At 34.2% G+C, this 17,209-nt stretch overlaps 6 protein-coding genes across 10 annotated transcripts; 4 read left to right on the top strand and 2 right to left on the bottom strand.

Annotated features, from left to right (window-relative positions):
- The first annotated feature begins 125 nt into the window (after positions 1-125).
- LOC105216706 (pre-rRNA-processing protein TSR2 homolog) lies at positions 126-988 on the top strand. Its single transcript, XM_011191329.3, has 3 exons — positions 126-292; positions 358-496; positions 551-988. The coding sequence occupies exons 1-3, from the start codon at positions 176-178 to the stop codon at positions 877-879; spliced, it is 585 nt and encodes a 194-aa protein (XP_011189631.1). The 5' UTR covers positions 126-175; the 3' UTR covers positions 880-988.
- A 353-nt stretch (positions 989-1,341) lies between these two features.
- Positions 1,342-1,975, bottom strand: LOC105216707 (uncharacterized). Its single transcript, XM_011191330.3, has 2 exons — positions 1,814-1,975; positions 1,342-1,756 (listed from the first exon to the last, which is right to left on the bottom strand). The coding sequence occupies exons 1-2, from the start codon at positions 1,870-1,872 to the stop codon at positions 1,474-1,476; spliced, it is 342 nt and encodes a 113-aa protein (XP_011189632.1). The 5' UTR covers positions 1,873-1,975; the 3' UTR covers positions 1,342-1,473.
- A 582-nt stretch (positions 1,976-2,557) lies between these two features.
- On the top strand, positions 2,558-3,490 carry LOC105216708 (uncharacterized). The gene has a single exon (XM_011191331.3). It carries the CDS (start codon positions 2,668-2,670, stop codon positions 3,295-3,297), a length of 630 nt encoding a protein of 209 aa, XP_011189633.1. The 5' UTR covers positions 2,558-2,667; the 3' UTR covers positions 3,298-3,490.
- On the bottom strand, positions 3,363-5,970 carry LOC105216709 (pre-mRNA 3'-end-processing factor FIP1). The gene is made up of 6 exons (XM_011191333.3): positions 5,519-5,970; positions 4,470-5,457; positions 4,125-4,407; positions 3,921-4,071; positions 3,782-3,855; positions 3,363-3,723 (listed from the first exon to the last, which is right to left on the bottom strand). Exons 1-6 carry the CDS (start codon positions 5,849-5,851, stop codon positions 3,564-3,566), a joined length of 1,989 nt encoding a protein of 662 aa, XP_011189635.1. The 5' UTR covers positions 5,852-5,970; the 3' UTR covers positions 3,363-3,563.
- Positions 5,971-6,437: 467 nt separating this feature from the next.
- Positions 6,438-16,894, top strand: Nmdmc (bifunctional methylenetetrahydrofolate dehydrogenase/cyclohydrolase, mitochondrial). 5 transcript variants are annotated; one of them, XM_054225828.1, is made up of 4 exons: positions 8,558-8,827; positions 9,014-9,354; positions 15,734-16,521; positions 16,586-16,894. In XM_054225828.1, exons 2-4 carry the CDS (start codon positions 9,245-9,247, stop codon positions 16,723-16,725), a joined length of 1,038 nt encoding a protein of 345 aa, XP_054081803.1. In that variant the 5' UTR covers positions 8,558-8,827; positions 9,014-9,244; the 3' UTR covers positions 16,726-16,894. The 5 variants fall into 5 exon arrangements, with proteins under 5 accessions (XP_011189640.1, XP_054081805.1, XP_054081803.1 ...); XM_054225827.1 differs by having other exon boundaries at positions 8,586-8,827; positions 16,583-16,894; XM_011191338.3 differs by lacking the exons at positions 8,558-8,827; positions 9,014-9,354 and adding an exon at positions 6,438-6,606 and having other exon boundaries at positions 16,583-16,894.
- LOC105216710 (nuclear factor NF-kappa-B p110 subunit) lies at positions 10,335-14,306 on the top strand. The gene is made up of 2 exons (XM_011191334.3): positions 10,335-11,897; positions 11,956-14,306. Exons 1-2 carry the CDS (start codon positions 10,998-11,000, stop codon positions 14,053-14,055), a joined length of 3,000 nt encoding a protein of 999 aa, XP_011189636.1. The 5' UTR covers positions 10,335-10,997; the 3' UTR covers positions 14,056-14,306.
- Positions 16,895-17,209: the final 315 nt, after the last annotated feature.

The raw sequence follows: 17,209 nt of genomic DNA, 5'->3' as shown, positions 1-17,209 counted from the left end.
TGATTTTCTAAATTACTAACCACAAACGTAAGTTTTACATAATGCAAATATACTAACTACAAAAAATAAAAAAAAATAAAAATTTTAATAGCAACCCTGATTTCACATGTGCTTGACTTTGTTTTGACAATTGCTGTCCATTATTCTTTTATCCAAACAAATCTCCAAATCGGACATGGCGCAAACAGATTTCCAAAAGAATTTTCGCCTAGTTCTGGAGAAAATCTTCAACAACTGGCAAAATTTGCGGCTAGCTGTTGAACATGGAATGGGTGGACGCAATGGACAACAAGTACAGTGAATAATAATACACTTTAATATATGTATGCGTAATAAACTATATGATTTCTTTCTCAGCTAGCAATTGAAATTATGGACTACACATATAAATATTGCATAGGCAATGAAAGCATAACTCAAGGCGAGCTACAGGATGTTTTGGAAGAATTATTAGATCAGGAATTCGACACAATCTGTGATGACAATTCAATTCCTGGTAAGGCTATAAAATATCAATTTATTATTTTAAATAATTACGGTATATTTACAGAGATCTGCCGTAATTTATTGCGTTATAAAGCGCTCTGTCTGAAAGGGGAGTATGCACAAATTGAAAGCGAACTAAGCAAACTGCCACAGGGTAAAGATTGGTTACGTCCAGATGTAAAAATTGTGTATACACCTGTTGCAGGGGAAGATTCATCTTCAGACGAAGATGATGAGAGCGGAGACTCCGATGACGGTATGGAAGTAGACGAAGATGACAGTGATTTGGCCAGTTGTAGCCGTGTAACACGATCACAAACACGCAGAAAACAACAAGAAGAATTTGTGGAACCTGAACCAGGCTGGACAACTGTGCGTACTAAAAGGAAGTAGTATATATTCGTATATGTTATATATTACATCAAGAAATCTAACATGATTGAACTTATATAGTTTAATAAACAAGTTCACACATGATATAATTTAAAGTAAAAAACTAAAATATTGTTTCATATTTTATATTAATCCATAATACTCCTGTTTACATCTTGTAAATCTAAAAACCGTAACGTTGATATCTGTTCATGAGCAGCTGGTAGTTGATGTGTGCCTTGACAAAATTTACAATTGGACAACACTTTGCGCTCCTTTCGCGGTGTAACTTGCTTGTTGTACCTCACTCGAGACCAACCATTTTGGTTTAATATTTTTGCATCTAAATTTATTTCTGCATGACGAAGTAGTAAAGCTGTATCCATCACAGACTCCAGTTGATCTACATTAGGTGTCATCGCTAGTCCTATTCCGGGGTATATGAAGAATTCGAAAAAGAACATGCCCATAAGTATGAGTATAGGAAGATATGCAGCAAAGTATTTATCCGGTAGGTAGTGCAAGCCCCAGCTCTCAGTTGGAAGCAATGCCCACATTACGTACAAAATGAAAAGTGTAAGAAACAGTAAATAAAAGCCAAAACCATAAACTGCTCTATGTGGAGTTGGCGCTGGTGTATGCTCCGGCATTGTCGTTGTCTGTTGTTATTGGCGCAAATTCTTTTATTGTATCCGTACAAAGTAGGAGCGCTCCAAAAAATGATGTGATTGCTGTGCGAAGATTTTTAACTTGGTCAGCAATAAAATGTACTTCTATTTGATCACCCACTAAACGTAACTCCTTTTGGACAAAATTGCGTCGAGGTTCTTTATCCACACTTAACACGCGATATGCAATTTCTGCACTCTTGGCCGATTCGAAAGGAATTTTAAGAGTCCTGAAAGTGAACAATGTAATTAAGCAATGGTTCAATAACCGCTTTACTTTCACATACGCTTCAGTAGATTTGTTCTCTGTGTGTTCCTCAGATCCTGAATCGGTTGATGGTGGCATATTTAACGTTTTACTATCACAATATTTCTATTACCCTTTTAAATCCCACAAACCATAGTGCGTATAAACATATGTGAAGATTCTCAACAATTCTTTGGGTCATATAGTTGATAGGGTGCACAATATGATATAAAAATAGATATTAGCAAAATATATGAAATCTTTGCCTTAAATACAATATGATTTTAATTTGGGAAAACTTTAGAATAACATCCCACGATTTCGCAGATAAAATGTGTATGGTTGGATAGAGGAGATCCTCCAGATTAAGAATATATATAATTGTAGCCGCAGGAGACTTATAGTTTTCGAGATATTCGCGTTTAAATTTTAAAAGTTGTCAAATTTTAACACGTAATTTGTCGCTATATAGTTAATTTTTCATTTATATTTTTCACTTATTATACACTTACACTTCACTACTTTCTTTCTATATATTTGTTTTATGTTAATTATTTAGAAATTTGCTTTAAATAAGCATTTTAATTTTTATTCAATTTTATCAATGGATATAGTATCTTAAATTAATAATAGTATCTATATATTAATAACACGTAGCTTAGTACATAACTGTTTTATAACATGTTAGAGCTACAAAGAATTAACTTTTTTAAAAATAATACATTTATATGTGCAAATTCTAAAACTTAAAGAAAATAAAAAAATAATACACGCCCTATGCTGTCAAATTACAAAAGCAAACATTATTTGACAAGTGATTTGTTGACATCATTCGGAGAAATTTTTGCAATTTTACTATTTTCGTTCGTATAACACTCAAATACTTTAGCAATAATGGAAGCCTTAGATTTACTTGAAAAACGTATCGATACGCTATCCCGAATGTTAGGTCCGTTTCCCGACGAAGGAAACGCAGCTGCAGCTGGGACTGGTCCCGACCCAAACAAGCCACCAGCCGCACCCGAAACAGTTGTCGACTCATTGCTTACAGTGAATAGTATGCTAAATGGGGTTATTGGAAACCGTGAACAAATTGCAAAAGCAATTGTTCGTGCTCCTGAACTTGAAAAATATTTGGATCCAAATTTTCTGGAAGAGAACCAACAAGTTCGTTCCAAAGAAGTCTATTTAAATGCTATTGCACCAGATTTACATGCACAATTCGAACAGTTGGATCGTGTAAAACAACTTGAACCTACATTGGGTGCTGAATATTTCCGTAGTATACCCGGTGAATGTACAGAAAAATTGAAACAGCATTCGCAAGATAATACCGAGTTTGCTCATCAAGCTGAGTTAATAGAGGAAAGTTTAATTTTGGCTATGAAACGGTATGGAGAAATACAAACCGGTCTTTTGGAATCGCTCGGCACCATGAATAAGCGGTTAGAAGCGATAGAGGAAAAAATGGAGCAAAAGAAGCGTACCGAAGCTGAAAAGGAACTTCCTTCTCCTAAGGAATGAAAATATTAGACTTAACCCAATTTGTATTCGTATATTTTATAAGGTTCAATGAGCAAATATTTAAATTCATAGTTACGTATTAACTTGTATTTTATATGTAGCCTTTATTCTAATTTATTTCTAAGTCCATGTCCATTGCTCTGTCTTACATATAATTGAAAAAAAAAAAAAATTTAACATTGTTCGGCAACTACTTTTTGTGTTTTTTGTTACTTTATTTTTCTAATTAACAAAGACTATCAACATCTTAACGAGAATCTTGTCTTTTACTCTTCTTCTTCTTTATCTTTACGATGTGATTTCTTTTTGTCACTACGGTTTGTTGAAGACGTGCTACTTGTTTTACTGCTTCTCTCACGCTCTTTTTCCCGAGATTTGGAACGACGTCGCGTTTTTTCACGACTACGCGAACGCTCTCGTCGCGACCTGAAAACAGAACGTTAATTTTTTATTAATTATACAAATAATTAATTATTATTATTACCTTTCTCTTTCGCGATCTCGTTCACGATCGCGTCGTCTTCGCTCACGTTCTTCATCGACCACACGATCAGTATCCTATAAACACAAATAATCAATAAGAGATTTTCTGTATTAGAATCTTACCTTTAAGGTTTACTTACATCAAGTTTTTCACTCCTGTCCCGTTCTCTTTCTCGTTCAGATTCTCGGTCGCGCTCACGTTCTCTGTCACGTTCGCGGTCGCGTTCTTTCTCACGCGATTTCGAACGCCGTCTAATTTTTTCACGGCTACGTGAGCGTTCACGGCGAGGTCTAGAAAATATCATATTATATAATCTGTTTTATACGTCCATAATTTCTCTTACCTTTCACGTTCTCTTTCTCTATCGCGTTCACGTTCCCGTTCCCTTTCGTTTTCACGATCTCTATCGCGATCACGTTCCCTATCTCTGTCCCTTCGTTCAGTACGCTCATATTCTCGCTCTCTTTCACGCTCACGCTCGTGACGTTCGCGATCCATATGACCGGGATTTGGTGGCCCACCACCATGTGGTCCCATCATGCGTGGCGGTCCCATTGGCATTCTCATTGGTGCCGCACCTCCGGGTCCCATCATCATGCCCATGCCTGGCGGTGGTGGTCCCATACCTTATCATGATAGAGGACTGTTAATAAGAGTTAAGATTCTATAAATCAAGAGAAAAGTATACCCATATTTGGTGGAGGCATTCCAGGTAGTAACGGTGGATGTTGACGCATTTGTGGAGGCGGTCCACCAATTTGTGGTGGAGGAACTCCCATGGGAGGTACACCAGGTGGTCCTGCCATTCCAGTTGCAGGTGGTTGCGCCATGTTTGGTCCAGGCGTCAACTCTTTTATGCCTGAAGGCATCCAATTAGGATTTTCATTATTCCATTGCGACTCTTGTGTAGGCTCATATCCGTAGTCGAATGTTTCGGGTTCCGGGAAATAGGGTTCATCATTTGGCGGTGGCGCACCAAAATTCGTAGGTATTTGAGATACCGTACCTGGACGTGAATATTCACGGCATTCAGCTGTCATTACTTGAATGGGGTTCTCTTTGCTATTGGTACTGTTAATTGGTCGTGGACCACGCGGCATTCCCATACCCATACGTGGCGGCCCATGGTGCATACCTTGAGGCGGTGGCAAAATACCAGGTGGTGGTAATTGCATTTGTTCTGGCACCATTCCAGGTGCCATTGTACCAATCGGAGCACCATTAACAGGACCGTCATGCTGCCTTTCACCAGATTGATTTATATTTTGTGTTAAACTAGCTAAGCCAACACCACTTTCTTGAATGCGAAATCTTTTTTGTCGTTCACAATAAGAACGCCAGGTCTCTTCGTTGAATCCGTAATTGAAATAATCAGTTATATCAGCTCCAGGTTTGCGCCAAGGTTTATCTTCCAAGGAATCAATACTAAATTCATGTGCTGGTACGCCGTTTATTGTACCAACGCCTTCAAAATCTTCAACACTAAATTTGCCGCCTGGTGCACCAGACTTGGTTTTCTCTTGGCCCGAACCTGGTGGCCCACCCAATAAATTTGTGCGCTGCTTAATATTATAAGTGCTGGGTGCTGCTTTTATGTCACCGATTACAACATTGATATCATCATCGGAATCATCGTCATCATCTGAATTCGCCTCACCATCTTCCGAACTTTTTGACTTCAAAATTGAAAGCGACAATAAAAATAAATTTGTGTCAATTTAAATTCCAAATGTTTACCTTTTGTGCGTTTTCGCCCACATCGTCGTCACCATCAGTAGTATCTGCTGCTGTGCTAGCAGCAGCGGCTGCGGCATCTTCATCTTCTTCCATTTCCTGTGCTGGATCTTCAAATTCACCAAAAGGCTCTTCTTCATCAGGAGATTCAACTGGTTTTGGCCCCAGTGCCTCACTCACACCACCCAAAGCTGTTGCTTCATTTTCTGATTTTTGCGAAAGAAGCGGTGTTTCTTCGACAATGCCGGCTGCCACTTCAACATTCTCTTCATTTGTTGTCGAATCAGGATTTGAAGTGCCATAAAGCCAGCTATCTTCATTAGTATCATCGGCCATTATGTTTTAAATATGTAAATCTTTTTATAAAAATGTTTTGCAATATTATATTACTACCGAAATGCGTTTATTAAAGTTTCACGACTAAATAATATACTTGCACAAATGTGACAAATCGTTCAAGACACAGGGTGATCATATTTTCTAAACTAACACCGTATGTATTTATAACAGTTTCGTGGCTGATTTTCGCAATATTTAATTTCTATTAAAGTTTTTTTTAAATTTATTTCGCAAAGTCAAATATTTAATATGGGTTAAGTATCATTAAAAATGTATTTAGACAATATTATCGTTGATGGTATTTTTCAATATATTTATATTAATGTATGTGTTTACCTTAATTTTTTATTCAATCGTTTGCGCAAACAAATGTTGAGGGTGTAAATGTCACATATATAAAAAAATATACTCAATAAAGAAAATATTACTTCAAAAAGATCATTAATATAATTATTTTTCATTAAATATCATGAATTAAACCGAGTGTTATTATTGTGGCCTATCAGCATCAAACACTCACAGCTTTAACATCTCTTTATTCATCATTGCTATAAAAGCTTTATATAGCTTTTAAAATCGAACGATTATTTGCATTACTGTTTCAATTCATTATTTAAAGCGCTATTGATCAGTCAATAATCTATGTTTTTAAGATATTTTTTTAGTTTTTGGTATATTGTTGAGTGTTATTAAAGAAAAATTCGTACAAAATATAACAGTATAATTATTTACAGCATGCGTTTCAAAATTAGGTAAGTCATTCAAAATTTTCAAATGAAACATTTGCATAAAAATTATTATTTAATGTTATATCGAAAATAATGTAATTAGCCAATATGAAGTAAGAAATAAAACAACGTTAATGAAATATAAGTGTGTAAGTAAACTTTGAAACTGAAAAAAACATAATACTTTTTCAGTCAAATAATTATTATTAATAATTAATAATGTTAATATTTTTTATGGGACTTTAAATTAAACACACATTTTCAAAATATATATTTTTTGTGATGGTTGAAAAAAAGCTTTGTGCATAAAACTGCCATTGGAAAAGTTAAGAACCAACCTTAAGAATTATAGTTTATCTTCTTTTGGTTAAGAAATACTAAATTACTTCAATTTATCTACATTTACATATTTACACATACATACATACATTTGCTTTAATAACGTATGCATTTCATAAGTAATGACCTCTCTAAAGAGTCTGTTTCCTTGCCTTTGTTTTTGCCATGACGCACGGGATATACTCGTACACACCCAATTTAATCTATGACGCTAAATGATATGTTACTTATCAGCAAGAATATTTAAAAAGTAATAAAAACAACGTGCAGTTATTAAAAACATGTTTTCGAGCAGAGCATCACAACAACACTGTTCAAGCTGTTGCCGAGTGTATTTTTGTTTAGCTGTCTACTACACGGAGACGTAATGAACGTATTCTTAATATTATTACTTAATTGTATACATTAATATTTTAATAATCGTACCTGTAATTCCATAATAAAAAAGGGAGATCATTAAGATTTCCGAATTTAATGGTAGCACTTTTGATAAAGTGATAACAATTTTCATACATATGTATGTATGTACAGAAATAAATCGCGTCATGAGTCACATCACTAGTATTTCGCTTATCAATGTCTTCCCTCGGCCTTAGAAGGCTGTTAACAGATTATTTTACTAATTGCCTAAATAATATGTATAGGCGAGTAGACATAAGCAATAAACCACAAAACGTCATAAGTCAGAATTGTATTTATTTATTATTACAATGTGGTTGCGGATGTTGAATGATTAAATTGGTATTTCTATGAATTTCATTTGCATTATTCGAAAAGTATATGTATGTATGTATTTATGAATATTATAATTCTTTCTAATGAGTATATGAAACCACAACAAATATAGTACCTATAATTTATTTCGAGTTAAGATCTTTTAGAGTTTAATTGTATATATAGACATAGTATAGACAGACATGTTCTTAATTGTACATTAATAGATTAATTAATAATTAGGAATAATAATAATTATTATGTCTAGTACAATCATTCATAAATTTATATGTACATACATATAATATATAATACTATATATAAATACGCATGTAATCTTGTATGCAAAATCTGACAACATTTCATCAGCATTTCATTTGTTATGCCACCTCTTTATCAACAACAACAACAACCTTCGTTGATTGGTAACAACCAATTTATTAATTCTTGTGGAAATATTCGAACAAAATTTTAACAATTAATAGGATATTTATTTTTGGTATTCTAACATTTTAATTATTATAATAAATTTTAATTTTACCTTACCTTAACCCTTGTACATGTTGATAAATTGTTAATAGTGATTGTGCAGAGTTTGAATTAAATTTAAATTATTACATTAATCTTTAATTTACGCTTAAATATATATATATGTATTTTCACATGGCAATACTAAATTGTAAATTGAAAAAAATGTAACTCAACTCAATTTGGACCCACAAATAGCTTTTGGATAAATTGAGTGTGAAATGAATGTGAGTAAAATGCTGATCGACACAAAATTCATTTATTAATGATACACATGTGTGTATGTATGTATGTATGGATTTCTCAATTGGAGATCTTCTTTATTGTTGTTGTTTTTGAAAATGATCTCAAATAAAGAGTCTATTGTAAGCAATTCCTTTTTTCAATACATAGTGTAGTAACAAACGTCAGAATAGGGGTCACACTTCATAAATATACATGCACAGGTAGTATATACATACATATAGACGTTTTGAGCCAAGTGAATAGTTTGAGTCGAAATCGTAATTTAGCGTACAACGAAGAGCGCACACGTTTGCCAGATTTGCTTTGTCGTGGTAAAGTGGAAGCGTATTTTATTGGCGCTGGTTGACTTTGTGAATTTGTGGATAAAATTCTTCAATTATTATTTTAGGCTGTGAAAAATGGCAGATATTGAAACGAGGTATTTGGCATTTGTTTTTTGTATAATGTATTATTGGAAAATCTTATTAGATACACGTTATAATGTATATAATACATTCCAATAATACAAATTAATTTATAATTAGTAGTTATAATGACAGCGATATACTCTTATATGTATGTACGTTAATAAACTTATTTCATTGACATGCTTTTATTGTTATAGCGCAAATTAGTTGTGAAGCGCACTACTAAATCGCGTGAGATAACGCGAAAAGAAAACGTGCGCGTGCATACTTACGTGTGTACGTATTGTTTTTGTAATTTACCTGTATGGGCAGTGTAAACACGAGGTTGGCCAACAACAATTTGACAAGACCATACACAGGCATCGCAGTGAAATGTCAGAAAACAGCTGTGCTCGTATGTTGTGTCGTTATAGTTCTGTGTATATTAAATGTTTTTGCGTGTAAAAATACGTTTCGCATTGCATATTTGCAATTACACAACTCAAACAATCAGTCTAATAAAGTGCAAACATGTGACAAAGAGTTTTTCTTGCAACAGGTTTGTGTAAATAATCGGTATCAAGTTTAATATAAGAATGTTGTGTAGGTGAATCCGACACCTTCCTACTTCAATTTTTATCGTGTACAGTGGTGTCGATTTATCCAATTTTTCCCTCTTTATGTAGACGGGCAGAATTGGTAAATATATATGAAACTTTAAAAAGCTAACAACTTATAGTAATTATAAAAAAAAAATACCTTGTGAATTTGAGTATATGTAAAAAAATGCCAATTCAAGAAGCCTTGTTTCCGAAAAAAACATTAAAATCTAAGTAGGCAATGATTAATGTTTGAATAAAATTTATTTAATAATAACCGACGTTAGCAGTTCTTGGTAGAGAAAAGAAGGATCAATGTACTTTTCTTTAAATATTTGAAACCTTTTGTTATGATATTATGGCAATGGAACGAAAGATTGTCGAATAATGCAATGTTCAAGTTACCGCGAGTGCACTGTATCTACAAAAGCTCGTTTGACGAGATAACCGTATCTATTGTATTGACCGATTTCACACAGGCAATTTTTGTTGCGGCAATTCTTAGTTTTATAGGAGAGGGGGCGACCAAGGGAAGCGAAAGAGAGAGAAATTCTCCTCTCTTCGTCGCCCCCTCTCCTATAAAGTTAAGAATTGCCGCAACAAAAATTGCCTGTGTGAAATCGGTCATTGCACCAATACATTGGAAAGTTTCCGGAGTGTGTGTGAATTAGTGATGGAAGCTTTCGATAAATAAGCAGCTGAAATAGACTCCCCTTGACTTAAAATAATTAATATATTGTTTTAGTATAGTTGTGAAATAAAACGTAAACTTGACCAAAAATAAAAAAGTTATGCTGTAGCATTATGTAATAACAATATTTAATTAAAAGGTATACATTATATTTAAATATATAAAATATCGATAACAGCATTGAGATTATGTAATCGTTAGAAAAGTTGCACTCGTGCTTATTGAAAGCGTACAAATTCATGCAAAAAAGCTATGTTGGCGCATTTGTGTATCTGGCACTGCTAACTAACATAGTTTTGAAAGATTATAATGGTCTTCACGTTTTTGTGGAAACAAAATTTTTACTAAAGTGTTATTGAACAAAAAACTTTCGTAGTAAATCATTAATAGTGTGGAGCAATTGAATGGTGTGATTATTTTCATAAATGTGATTCACCGATTAAGTTCGTAACTTGTTTGCACGATCGGAATTTTAACGAAGAAACTAGCCGAATACATCAGCAACTGGAGAGAAATGCCAACAACGGGGAAGAACCCATCTCAAATGGCGGTGCTTCAACACGATGAACAACGAATGAATCGAACGAAATTCATTTTAATTTGATCACTTGATCAAGTCAGTTGTTAATTGCGCATAAAGTTAAACCTGTTAAAACATTTAGGCACACATTTTTTATTTAAATATATTCATATATATATATATTCAAGTACTTTCAAATATGCGTAGAGTTACAATCAAGATAAAGCAACGTCAATGTATTTAGTGTGGTAATCGTGACAACGCGAAATTAAAAGTGAGTCAACGTGGAAATTCAAATACATACATACATACATAGGTGTGTGTATACTATATAAAAATACAATTTACAAATCGTTATATAGAAAACGATAAACGTAATAAAAAAATACAAAATGATAAACGAGTATATAGATATGGATACGCAAAGTATTCGCTACGTAAGCGAATCATCGAATGCCAGTACTAGTGGATATTCCACGATGTCACCTGGATATAGTACTGTGAAATCAACACCACCGTCACCATCACAGTCTCCATCGAGTCAATTGCAGACAGAATTTTCAAATATGAACCTGCCCTCGGAGTCTCCACAAAATCAACCTTGTTATGCCACATTACAAAATGCAACTCTGTTGTACAATCAAACTGCTCATCCCCTAACTACAACAAATAATTGTATGAATTTCGCACCGGTCATGGGAATGCCATCAGCAATGGTTACATTACCACAGCATCAATTCAGTGGACTGCCGTCACAATCCTCACATATGTTTTCCAATACTTCCCGAACAGCGATGAGAACAACACCATCAAATGGGAAATATCCTGCGGAACTGCGTATACTTGAACATCCTGTAGAAAAATTTCGATTTAGGTATAAATCTGAAATGCATGGAACACATGGTTCGTTGAATGGCGCCAATTCCAAACGTACACCAAAAACATTCCCTGAAGTGGAATTGTGCAATTTTAATGGTAAAGCCGTTATACGATGCAGTCTCTTTCAAACAAATCTGGAAAGCCCTCACTCACATCAATTAGTAGTGCGTAAAGACGATACGGACATTTGCGATCCACATAGTTTGATTGTTTCACCCGAGCGTGGTTATGTGGCACAATTTCAAAATATGGGCATCATACACACAGCAAAGAAGTTTATTTTTGATGAGTTATTAAATAAGAAAATGAATAGATTGAAATTTGAATTGGCTCGTGATGAATTAACTACAAAAGAGGTACAAGAGCTACATAAAGAAACAGAGAAAGAGTCAAAGGAAATGAATCTGAATCAGGTAATGAATATTGTAGACAATTATTTTTTATAAATATTAACTTATTTAAATTTTATAGGTGCGTTTATGTTTTGAAGCGTTTAAAATGGAGGATGATGGGATTTACACTCGTATAGCAGCGCCTGTATATACAAATCCAATCAACAATCGTAAGTCGGCACAAACTGGTGAACTACGCATATGTCGTCTAAGTATTGCTACCGGTAGCGTGACTGGCGGCGATGACCTCATTTTGCTAGTTGAAAAAGTAAGCAAGAAAAACATAAAAGTACGTTTCTATGAATTCAACGATGAAGAAGACCTGGTGTGGGAGGCATATGGTAAATTCCGAGAATCTGACGTACATCACCAATACGCAATCGTTTGTCAAACTCCGCCATACAAAGACAAGGACATTGATAAGCCTGTCGACGTTTGCATAGAATTAGTACGTCCCTCAGATGATGAACGTAGCTATCCACCAGTGACTTTCCGCTATAAGCCTCGTGATGTTATTGTGTCGCGAAAACGTCGGCGAACATGCTCGAGGTCCACCAGCAGTTCTGGTTCTGGTAGCTCTGTAAATTCATTTGAATTACCGAAACCAGTACAAGAACAAACTGCTAACCTAAAAATGGAAAACCGGCCAGTAAAAGTGCAACTTGTTAACACAAATGGTGGTGAATTTACAAATAATCATCCAACCATAAGTGAAGAATTCAATAAGGATTTACAAATTACTCGTATAATAGGTAGCGAAACTTTCAGAGAATGCATGCAAATGAACTCAGCCGAACTCGAAGATATATGTCACATAGATTCTATTGGCAATATTACGAATATCATAGATATGTACGAACTCTCTGGCCCTGGAACTCCAACTATTGGTGCACTTGTAGAGGATGGTGTATCTACGACATCCTTTTCAAACCGACAAATATCTGGTGATTTGCGTAAACAGTATATGAAATCCATATTAGGAGCACCTACGGATGTGCAGCTCAATAGCTATTTACAAAAAATATTTAAAATATTCGATGATGTAAGAACATCAAAAATAAAAAGCGAAAACGAATTTGAGAAGGCTAAAGCAGCTAAAGAAATCGACGATGTATTTATGGAGCATTCAGAAAGAAATGAATTCCGCGAAAGCATACTACATGAAATTATAGTCAGTGATAATATAAAAGCGGTCTTGAAAACATATCATATTTTGGAATACTTCAAGCTTACACACCTTTTGAATAAAGTGCTGAATGCACGCAATGAAAGCGCCCTGCATACCGCTTGCTTGCACAATCGTGTCAAATATATTCGTCCACTTTTAGGTCTCGGCTGCGATCCAAATATTCAAAATCATGATGGAAACACAGCACTGCATATTGCTGTTAAGGAACATAATGAAAAGTGCATCGAAAGTTTTCTGAATAGTGGTATACGACTTGATTTGACGATTAAGAACGATGAAGGCTTCACACCGCTACATTTAGCTATTCGACAAAGGAAATCTGAAGTAGCTAAAAAGTTATTGCAATATGATCATCGTGCGGCACTTGTACCAAATGCGAAGGAACAAAATAATGCCCTCCATATGGCCGTATTGCAATCTGATTTTGAATTTGTCAAATTAATTTTAGAAACAGCAGCAGAAAATGTAAACGAACTCATGCAAGCATCCAATGCAGCCGGACGTAATGCTGTTGATTTAGCTAAAGAACTTAAGACAATAGTGGGCACACAAATTATCACATACTTCGCTTCATTAGGTTATAAAGTCATTGATAGTGGTAATTTAGTTGTAAAAGAAGAGGAGATATCCTCCACCTCTGGTGAAGAAGATGAAGATGGCACATCAAATTCAGTCGAAGAAACTAGAGAGATGGGAAAAATTAGAGTTAAAGATGAATTTAAAGACATGGGCTTGAATGATGTCGCGAAAAATAAGCCAACTACTTTTGAGGAATTGTTGCGCGATGAGCGAAAATACCGAATTCTTGTTGCTGCATTGAGTTTGCAAGATAAATGGAAGCAGCTAGCGGTGCCTTGCAAAATGCAGCATTTACTATGTTTGTGGAACAAAGCTGACGATATGCTGGATTATATGCGTAAAAATATTGAATTTGACGTGTTTGTCAATGCACTAGGGCTGGTAGATAAACAGGCCTTGAAGCTGCTATAAGATATATACATACATATGTAAATATGTCTATGAATGCACATGAAATTTGAAAATACATATTGCGTTATTAAATAATTTAGCTTTATAAGTGGCCATGTCAATGACTATAAACAACCTTTGATTTCTCTGTACTCCGCAACTTCTAATTGTACGTTATTTATCTATTTATATTTATAAAAAAAAATTAAGAATTCCAAGTTGTACTATAATATAATTATTAAGCAAATATATAAACTTCATTGTACATAGCATAGCGTTTGTTTCCTTGATATTCGATGATAAAATAAAATTGGATTTCATATGTAAGTAGATATGCATGTACATACATATGTGCAATGCGTGTAGGTTAGATAAGAGCTATGCAGCATGATTAATAAATATTTTTGCATGTACTTCGTTTAATGTATTTGATCCAATGACATATGTACATTTATGTTAAACCACAAACTCTTCCGCCTTTTTTGCGGGGACTTACAGTGGCACAATATTTTCTACGAGAAAACGTGAGCAACGACAAATGTTATTTTGTTGTTTACTTCTTTATTAGGGTGAGCAATGCGGGGGAACAACGTATGCGCACTGGTAAATCCCCAAATATACATATACTAGCAAACACCTTGTTGTTGTTGACAACAAATATATGTATTTGTGAATCCCCTTGAGTCATTTATTTATGCGATATCACAGAGGCGTGTAATCTGCACTTGCATATATTCTTTTGTATATTTGTATGTTGATAAATATGGGTGTTGGGCATGCATATACATATTTATTATTACGCACAGCACATTTTCTCTGGAATCGATACAAGTTTGTTGCGGTGATTTGCTGTTAATTGTTCAACAACTATAAGTAAATTGGATTCATTTGAAGTATAATACGGAAAGTGAGATTTTTCACTTGACTTTACAGTTCCACTCTCTACTAATACCAAAAGATGAATTTCTAAAGAAGTTATAGGAAAAGTACTTTTATATGTAAAGTAAAAGTACTTTATTTGTATATATGTATGTATGTACAAATGTAGGTTGCATATTATCGGATCGATATGTATAATAGTTTAATTTATCGATCGATATTAATAATAGTTAATTTGTTAGAATAGATACATATGTAGATTTAAAGATACCATAACATTCAATACCTTCTGCAATATTTCTCAAGTTTAAGCGTACATTTTATAATAGACTATATACAAAAATTATAAACACATGACAACTAAATTTCTTTGCTCAATTTCAACAAAAAGTAGTAAATAAATATAATTAAAAAAAACATTTCTCATGCGCTGATTAGAAATTTAAATAAACTTATAATTGCATACAAAGACATGTCTCAAAGTTGTTATGTACTGTGTGAATGCATTGTAGGGGATTTTTCAAGAATTTTAGTACGACCTCTGATAACCTCAATTTAAAATGAATTTATTCGTTTACATGTATACGTTTACGTATGTATATATATTATTTATGTATATGATATAATCATCATATAATAAGTAAATGCTTACAAAATATATCAATTATACATACATATGTATGGAAAATAACACTATTTGATCTTTCGTTGTCCAGTTATTTTTAATAATATACAAAAATATACAATATACAAAAATAAAATATAAATAAATTATAAAAAGCCATATTTTTCATTTATGTTTTCAACATCTACTTTACAGTCATGAAGCAAAACTCATCGACGGCAAGGCTATTGCCGATAAAATTAAGAATGAGCTCAAAGAAAAGATTTCAGACTATGTAGCTCAGGGGAATCGTCCACCACAGCTAACCGCTATTTTGGTTGGCAATGATCCAGCTAGTCAAACATATGTCAAAAATAAAATGTTAGCTGCTAAAGCCGTTGGCATAAAGAGCAACACGATCGAACTGCCTGACACTACCAGCCAGGATGAACTGTTAGAGCGCATCAGCAAATTAAATAACGATACGTCCGTTGATGGTATTCTAGTACAGTTACCCGTACCGGAACACATTGATGAGCGTACCATTTGTAACGCTGTGGCGCCTTCCAAAGACGTTGATGGTTTCAATGAGATAAATGTCGGACGTTTAGCCCTCGATATGAAGAGCATTGTGCCGGCAACACCGTTGGGTGTGTACGAGTTGATACGGCGTACTGAAATACCCACATTCGGCAAGAATGTAGTTGTGATTGGACGTTCCAAAAATGTAGGAATGCCGACAGCTATGCTGCTACATACAGATGGTCGACATGAGTCGAAGGGCATGGATGCCACTGTGACCATATGTCATCGCAATACGCCACCGGAGCAACTCAAAAAACATTGTCAGAATGCTGATATAATAATAACCGCAGTTGGCAAACCGGGACTGGTGCGTCGTGATATGGTTAAGACTGGTGCATGTATCATAGACATTGGTATAACACGCGTACCCGGTAAAGAGCCAGGTAAAACCAAGCTTGTTGGAGATGTCGATTTTGATGGTGAGTAATGTATACAATGTCGTTATTAATGATAGTATGACTTAATTATTTCTTAATACAGAAGTGCGTAAAGTGGCTGGCCACATAACACCGGTGCCAGGCGGAGTTGGACCCATGACAGTGGCGATGTTAATGAGCAACACCTTCATGGTGGCACAGTCGCTCGCTAAGACGAAAATTACCAATGGTTTCGGCAGCGATTAAGTTCTTCGCAATAAAAAAGTTATTTAAAGTCATAGTTTTACTACTAGAGTATTTTTTGTCTAAATATTTTATTAATATTACTTTCTAATGCTACATAAGCAATATGTATTAAAAATATATATGCATACATATGTACATATTAAACATATATGGATGTAAATGGTGCACATGTGAACATTTTTTATTTGGAATACTTTATAGGATTTAGAGTACATATAATAAATCTCATCAAACGTTGGCAGTTATATGTATGTATATATATATATATATATATATATATTACGTAGACCCGACTAAACACATGCGTAAAAATATTACATCTACATATCTACTTACCCGCTTGAAGAAACAATAATAATACAATTCGCTCAATTTATCTATAACACTTTTAATGATATTCGGTGGGTTATACAGTTATATATACAGTGATGTTATAAATATAATAATCCGAAATCAACTAAAACTACTGAAGCTATGGAAAAAT

This window comes from Zeugodacus cucurbitae, chromosome 2, assembly GCF_028554725.1.
Source record: "Zeugodacus cucurbitae isolate PBARC_wt_2022May chromosome 2, idZeuCucr1.2, whole genome shotgun sequence".
Classification (NCBI taxonomy): Eukaryota; Metazoa; Arthropoda; class Insecta; order Diptera; family Tephritidae; genus Zeugodacus; species Zeugodacus cucurbitae.
Note: the sequence above shows the minus strand (reverse complement) of the source record. Positions and strands in the feature narration are given on the sequence as shown.

What these genes read in the sequence shown, in the direction of transcription:
- LOC105216707 (XM_011191330.3), bottom strand. Translation starts at nt 1,872, where the DNA reads ATGCCACCATCAACCGATTCAGGATCTGAGGAACACACAGAGAACAAA. An exon ending in GAGAACAAATCTACTGAAGC is followed by an intron (nt 1,757 to 1,813) that starts GTATGTGAAAGT and finishes GTTCACTTTCAG; the next exon opens with GACTCTTAAAATTCCTTTCG.
- LOC105216710 (XM_011191334.3), top strand. Translation starts at nt 10,998, where the DNA reads ATGATAAACGAGTATATAGATATGGATACGCAAAGTATTCGCTACGTA. An exon ending in AGGAAATGAATCTGAATCAG is followed by an intron (nt 11,898 to 11,955) that starts GTAATGAATATT and finishes TAAATTTTATAG; the next exon opens with GTGCGTTTATGTTTTGAAGC.
- Nmdmc (XM_054225827.1), top strand. Translation starts at nt 9,245, where the DNA reads ATGTTTTTGCGTGTAAAAATACGTTTCGCATTGCATATTTGCAATTAC. An exon ending in AAGAGTTTTTCTTGCAACAG is followed by an intron (nt 9,355 to 15,733) that starts GTTTGTGTAAAT and finishes TCTACTTTACAG; the next exon opens with TCATGAAGCAAAACTCATCG. An exon ending in TGGAGATGTCGATTTTGATG is followed by an intron (nt 16,522 to 16,582) that starts GTGAGTAATGTA and finishes TTCTTAATACAG; the next exon opens with AAGTGCGTAAAGTGGCTGGC.
- LOC105216709 (XM_011191333.3), bottom strand. Translation starts at nt 5,851, where the DNA reads ATGGCCGATGATACTAATGAAGATAGCTGGCTTTATGGCACTTCAAAT. An exon ending in AATGCCTCCACCAAATATGG is followed by an intron (nt 4,408 to 4,469) that starts GTATACTTTTCT and finishes TATCATGATAAG; the next exon opens with GTATGGGACCACCACCGCCA. An exon ending in CGAGATCGCGAAAGAGAAAG is followed by an intron (nt 3,724 to 3,781) that starts GTAATAATAATA and finishes TTCTGTTTTCAG; the next exon opens with GTCGCGACGAGAGCGTTCGC.
- LOC105216708 (XM_011191331.3), top strand. Translation starts at nt 2,668, where the DNA reads ATGGAAGCCTTAGATTTACTTGAAAAACGTATCGATACGCTATCCCGA.
- LOC105216706 (XM_011191329.3), top strand. Translation starts at nt 176, where the DNA reads ATGGCGCAAACAGATTTCCAAAAGAATTTTCGCCTAGTTCTGGAGAAA. An exon ending in GTGGACGCAATGGACAACAA is followed by an intron (nt 293 to 357) that starts GTACAGTGAATA and finishes TTTCTTTCTCAG; the next exon opens with CTAGCAATTGAAATTATGGA. An exon ending in TGATGACAATTCAATTCCTG is followed by an intron (nt 497 to 550) that starts GTAAGGCTATAA and finishes GTATATTTACAG; the next exon opens with AGATCTGCCGTAATTTATTG.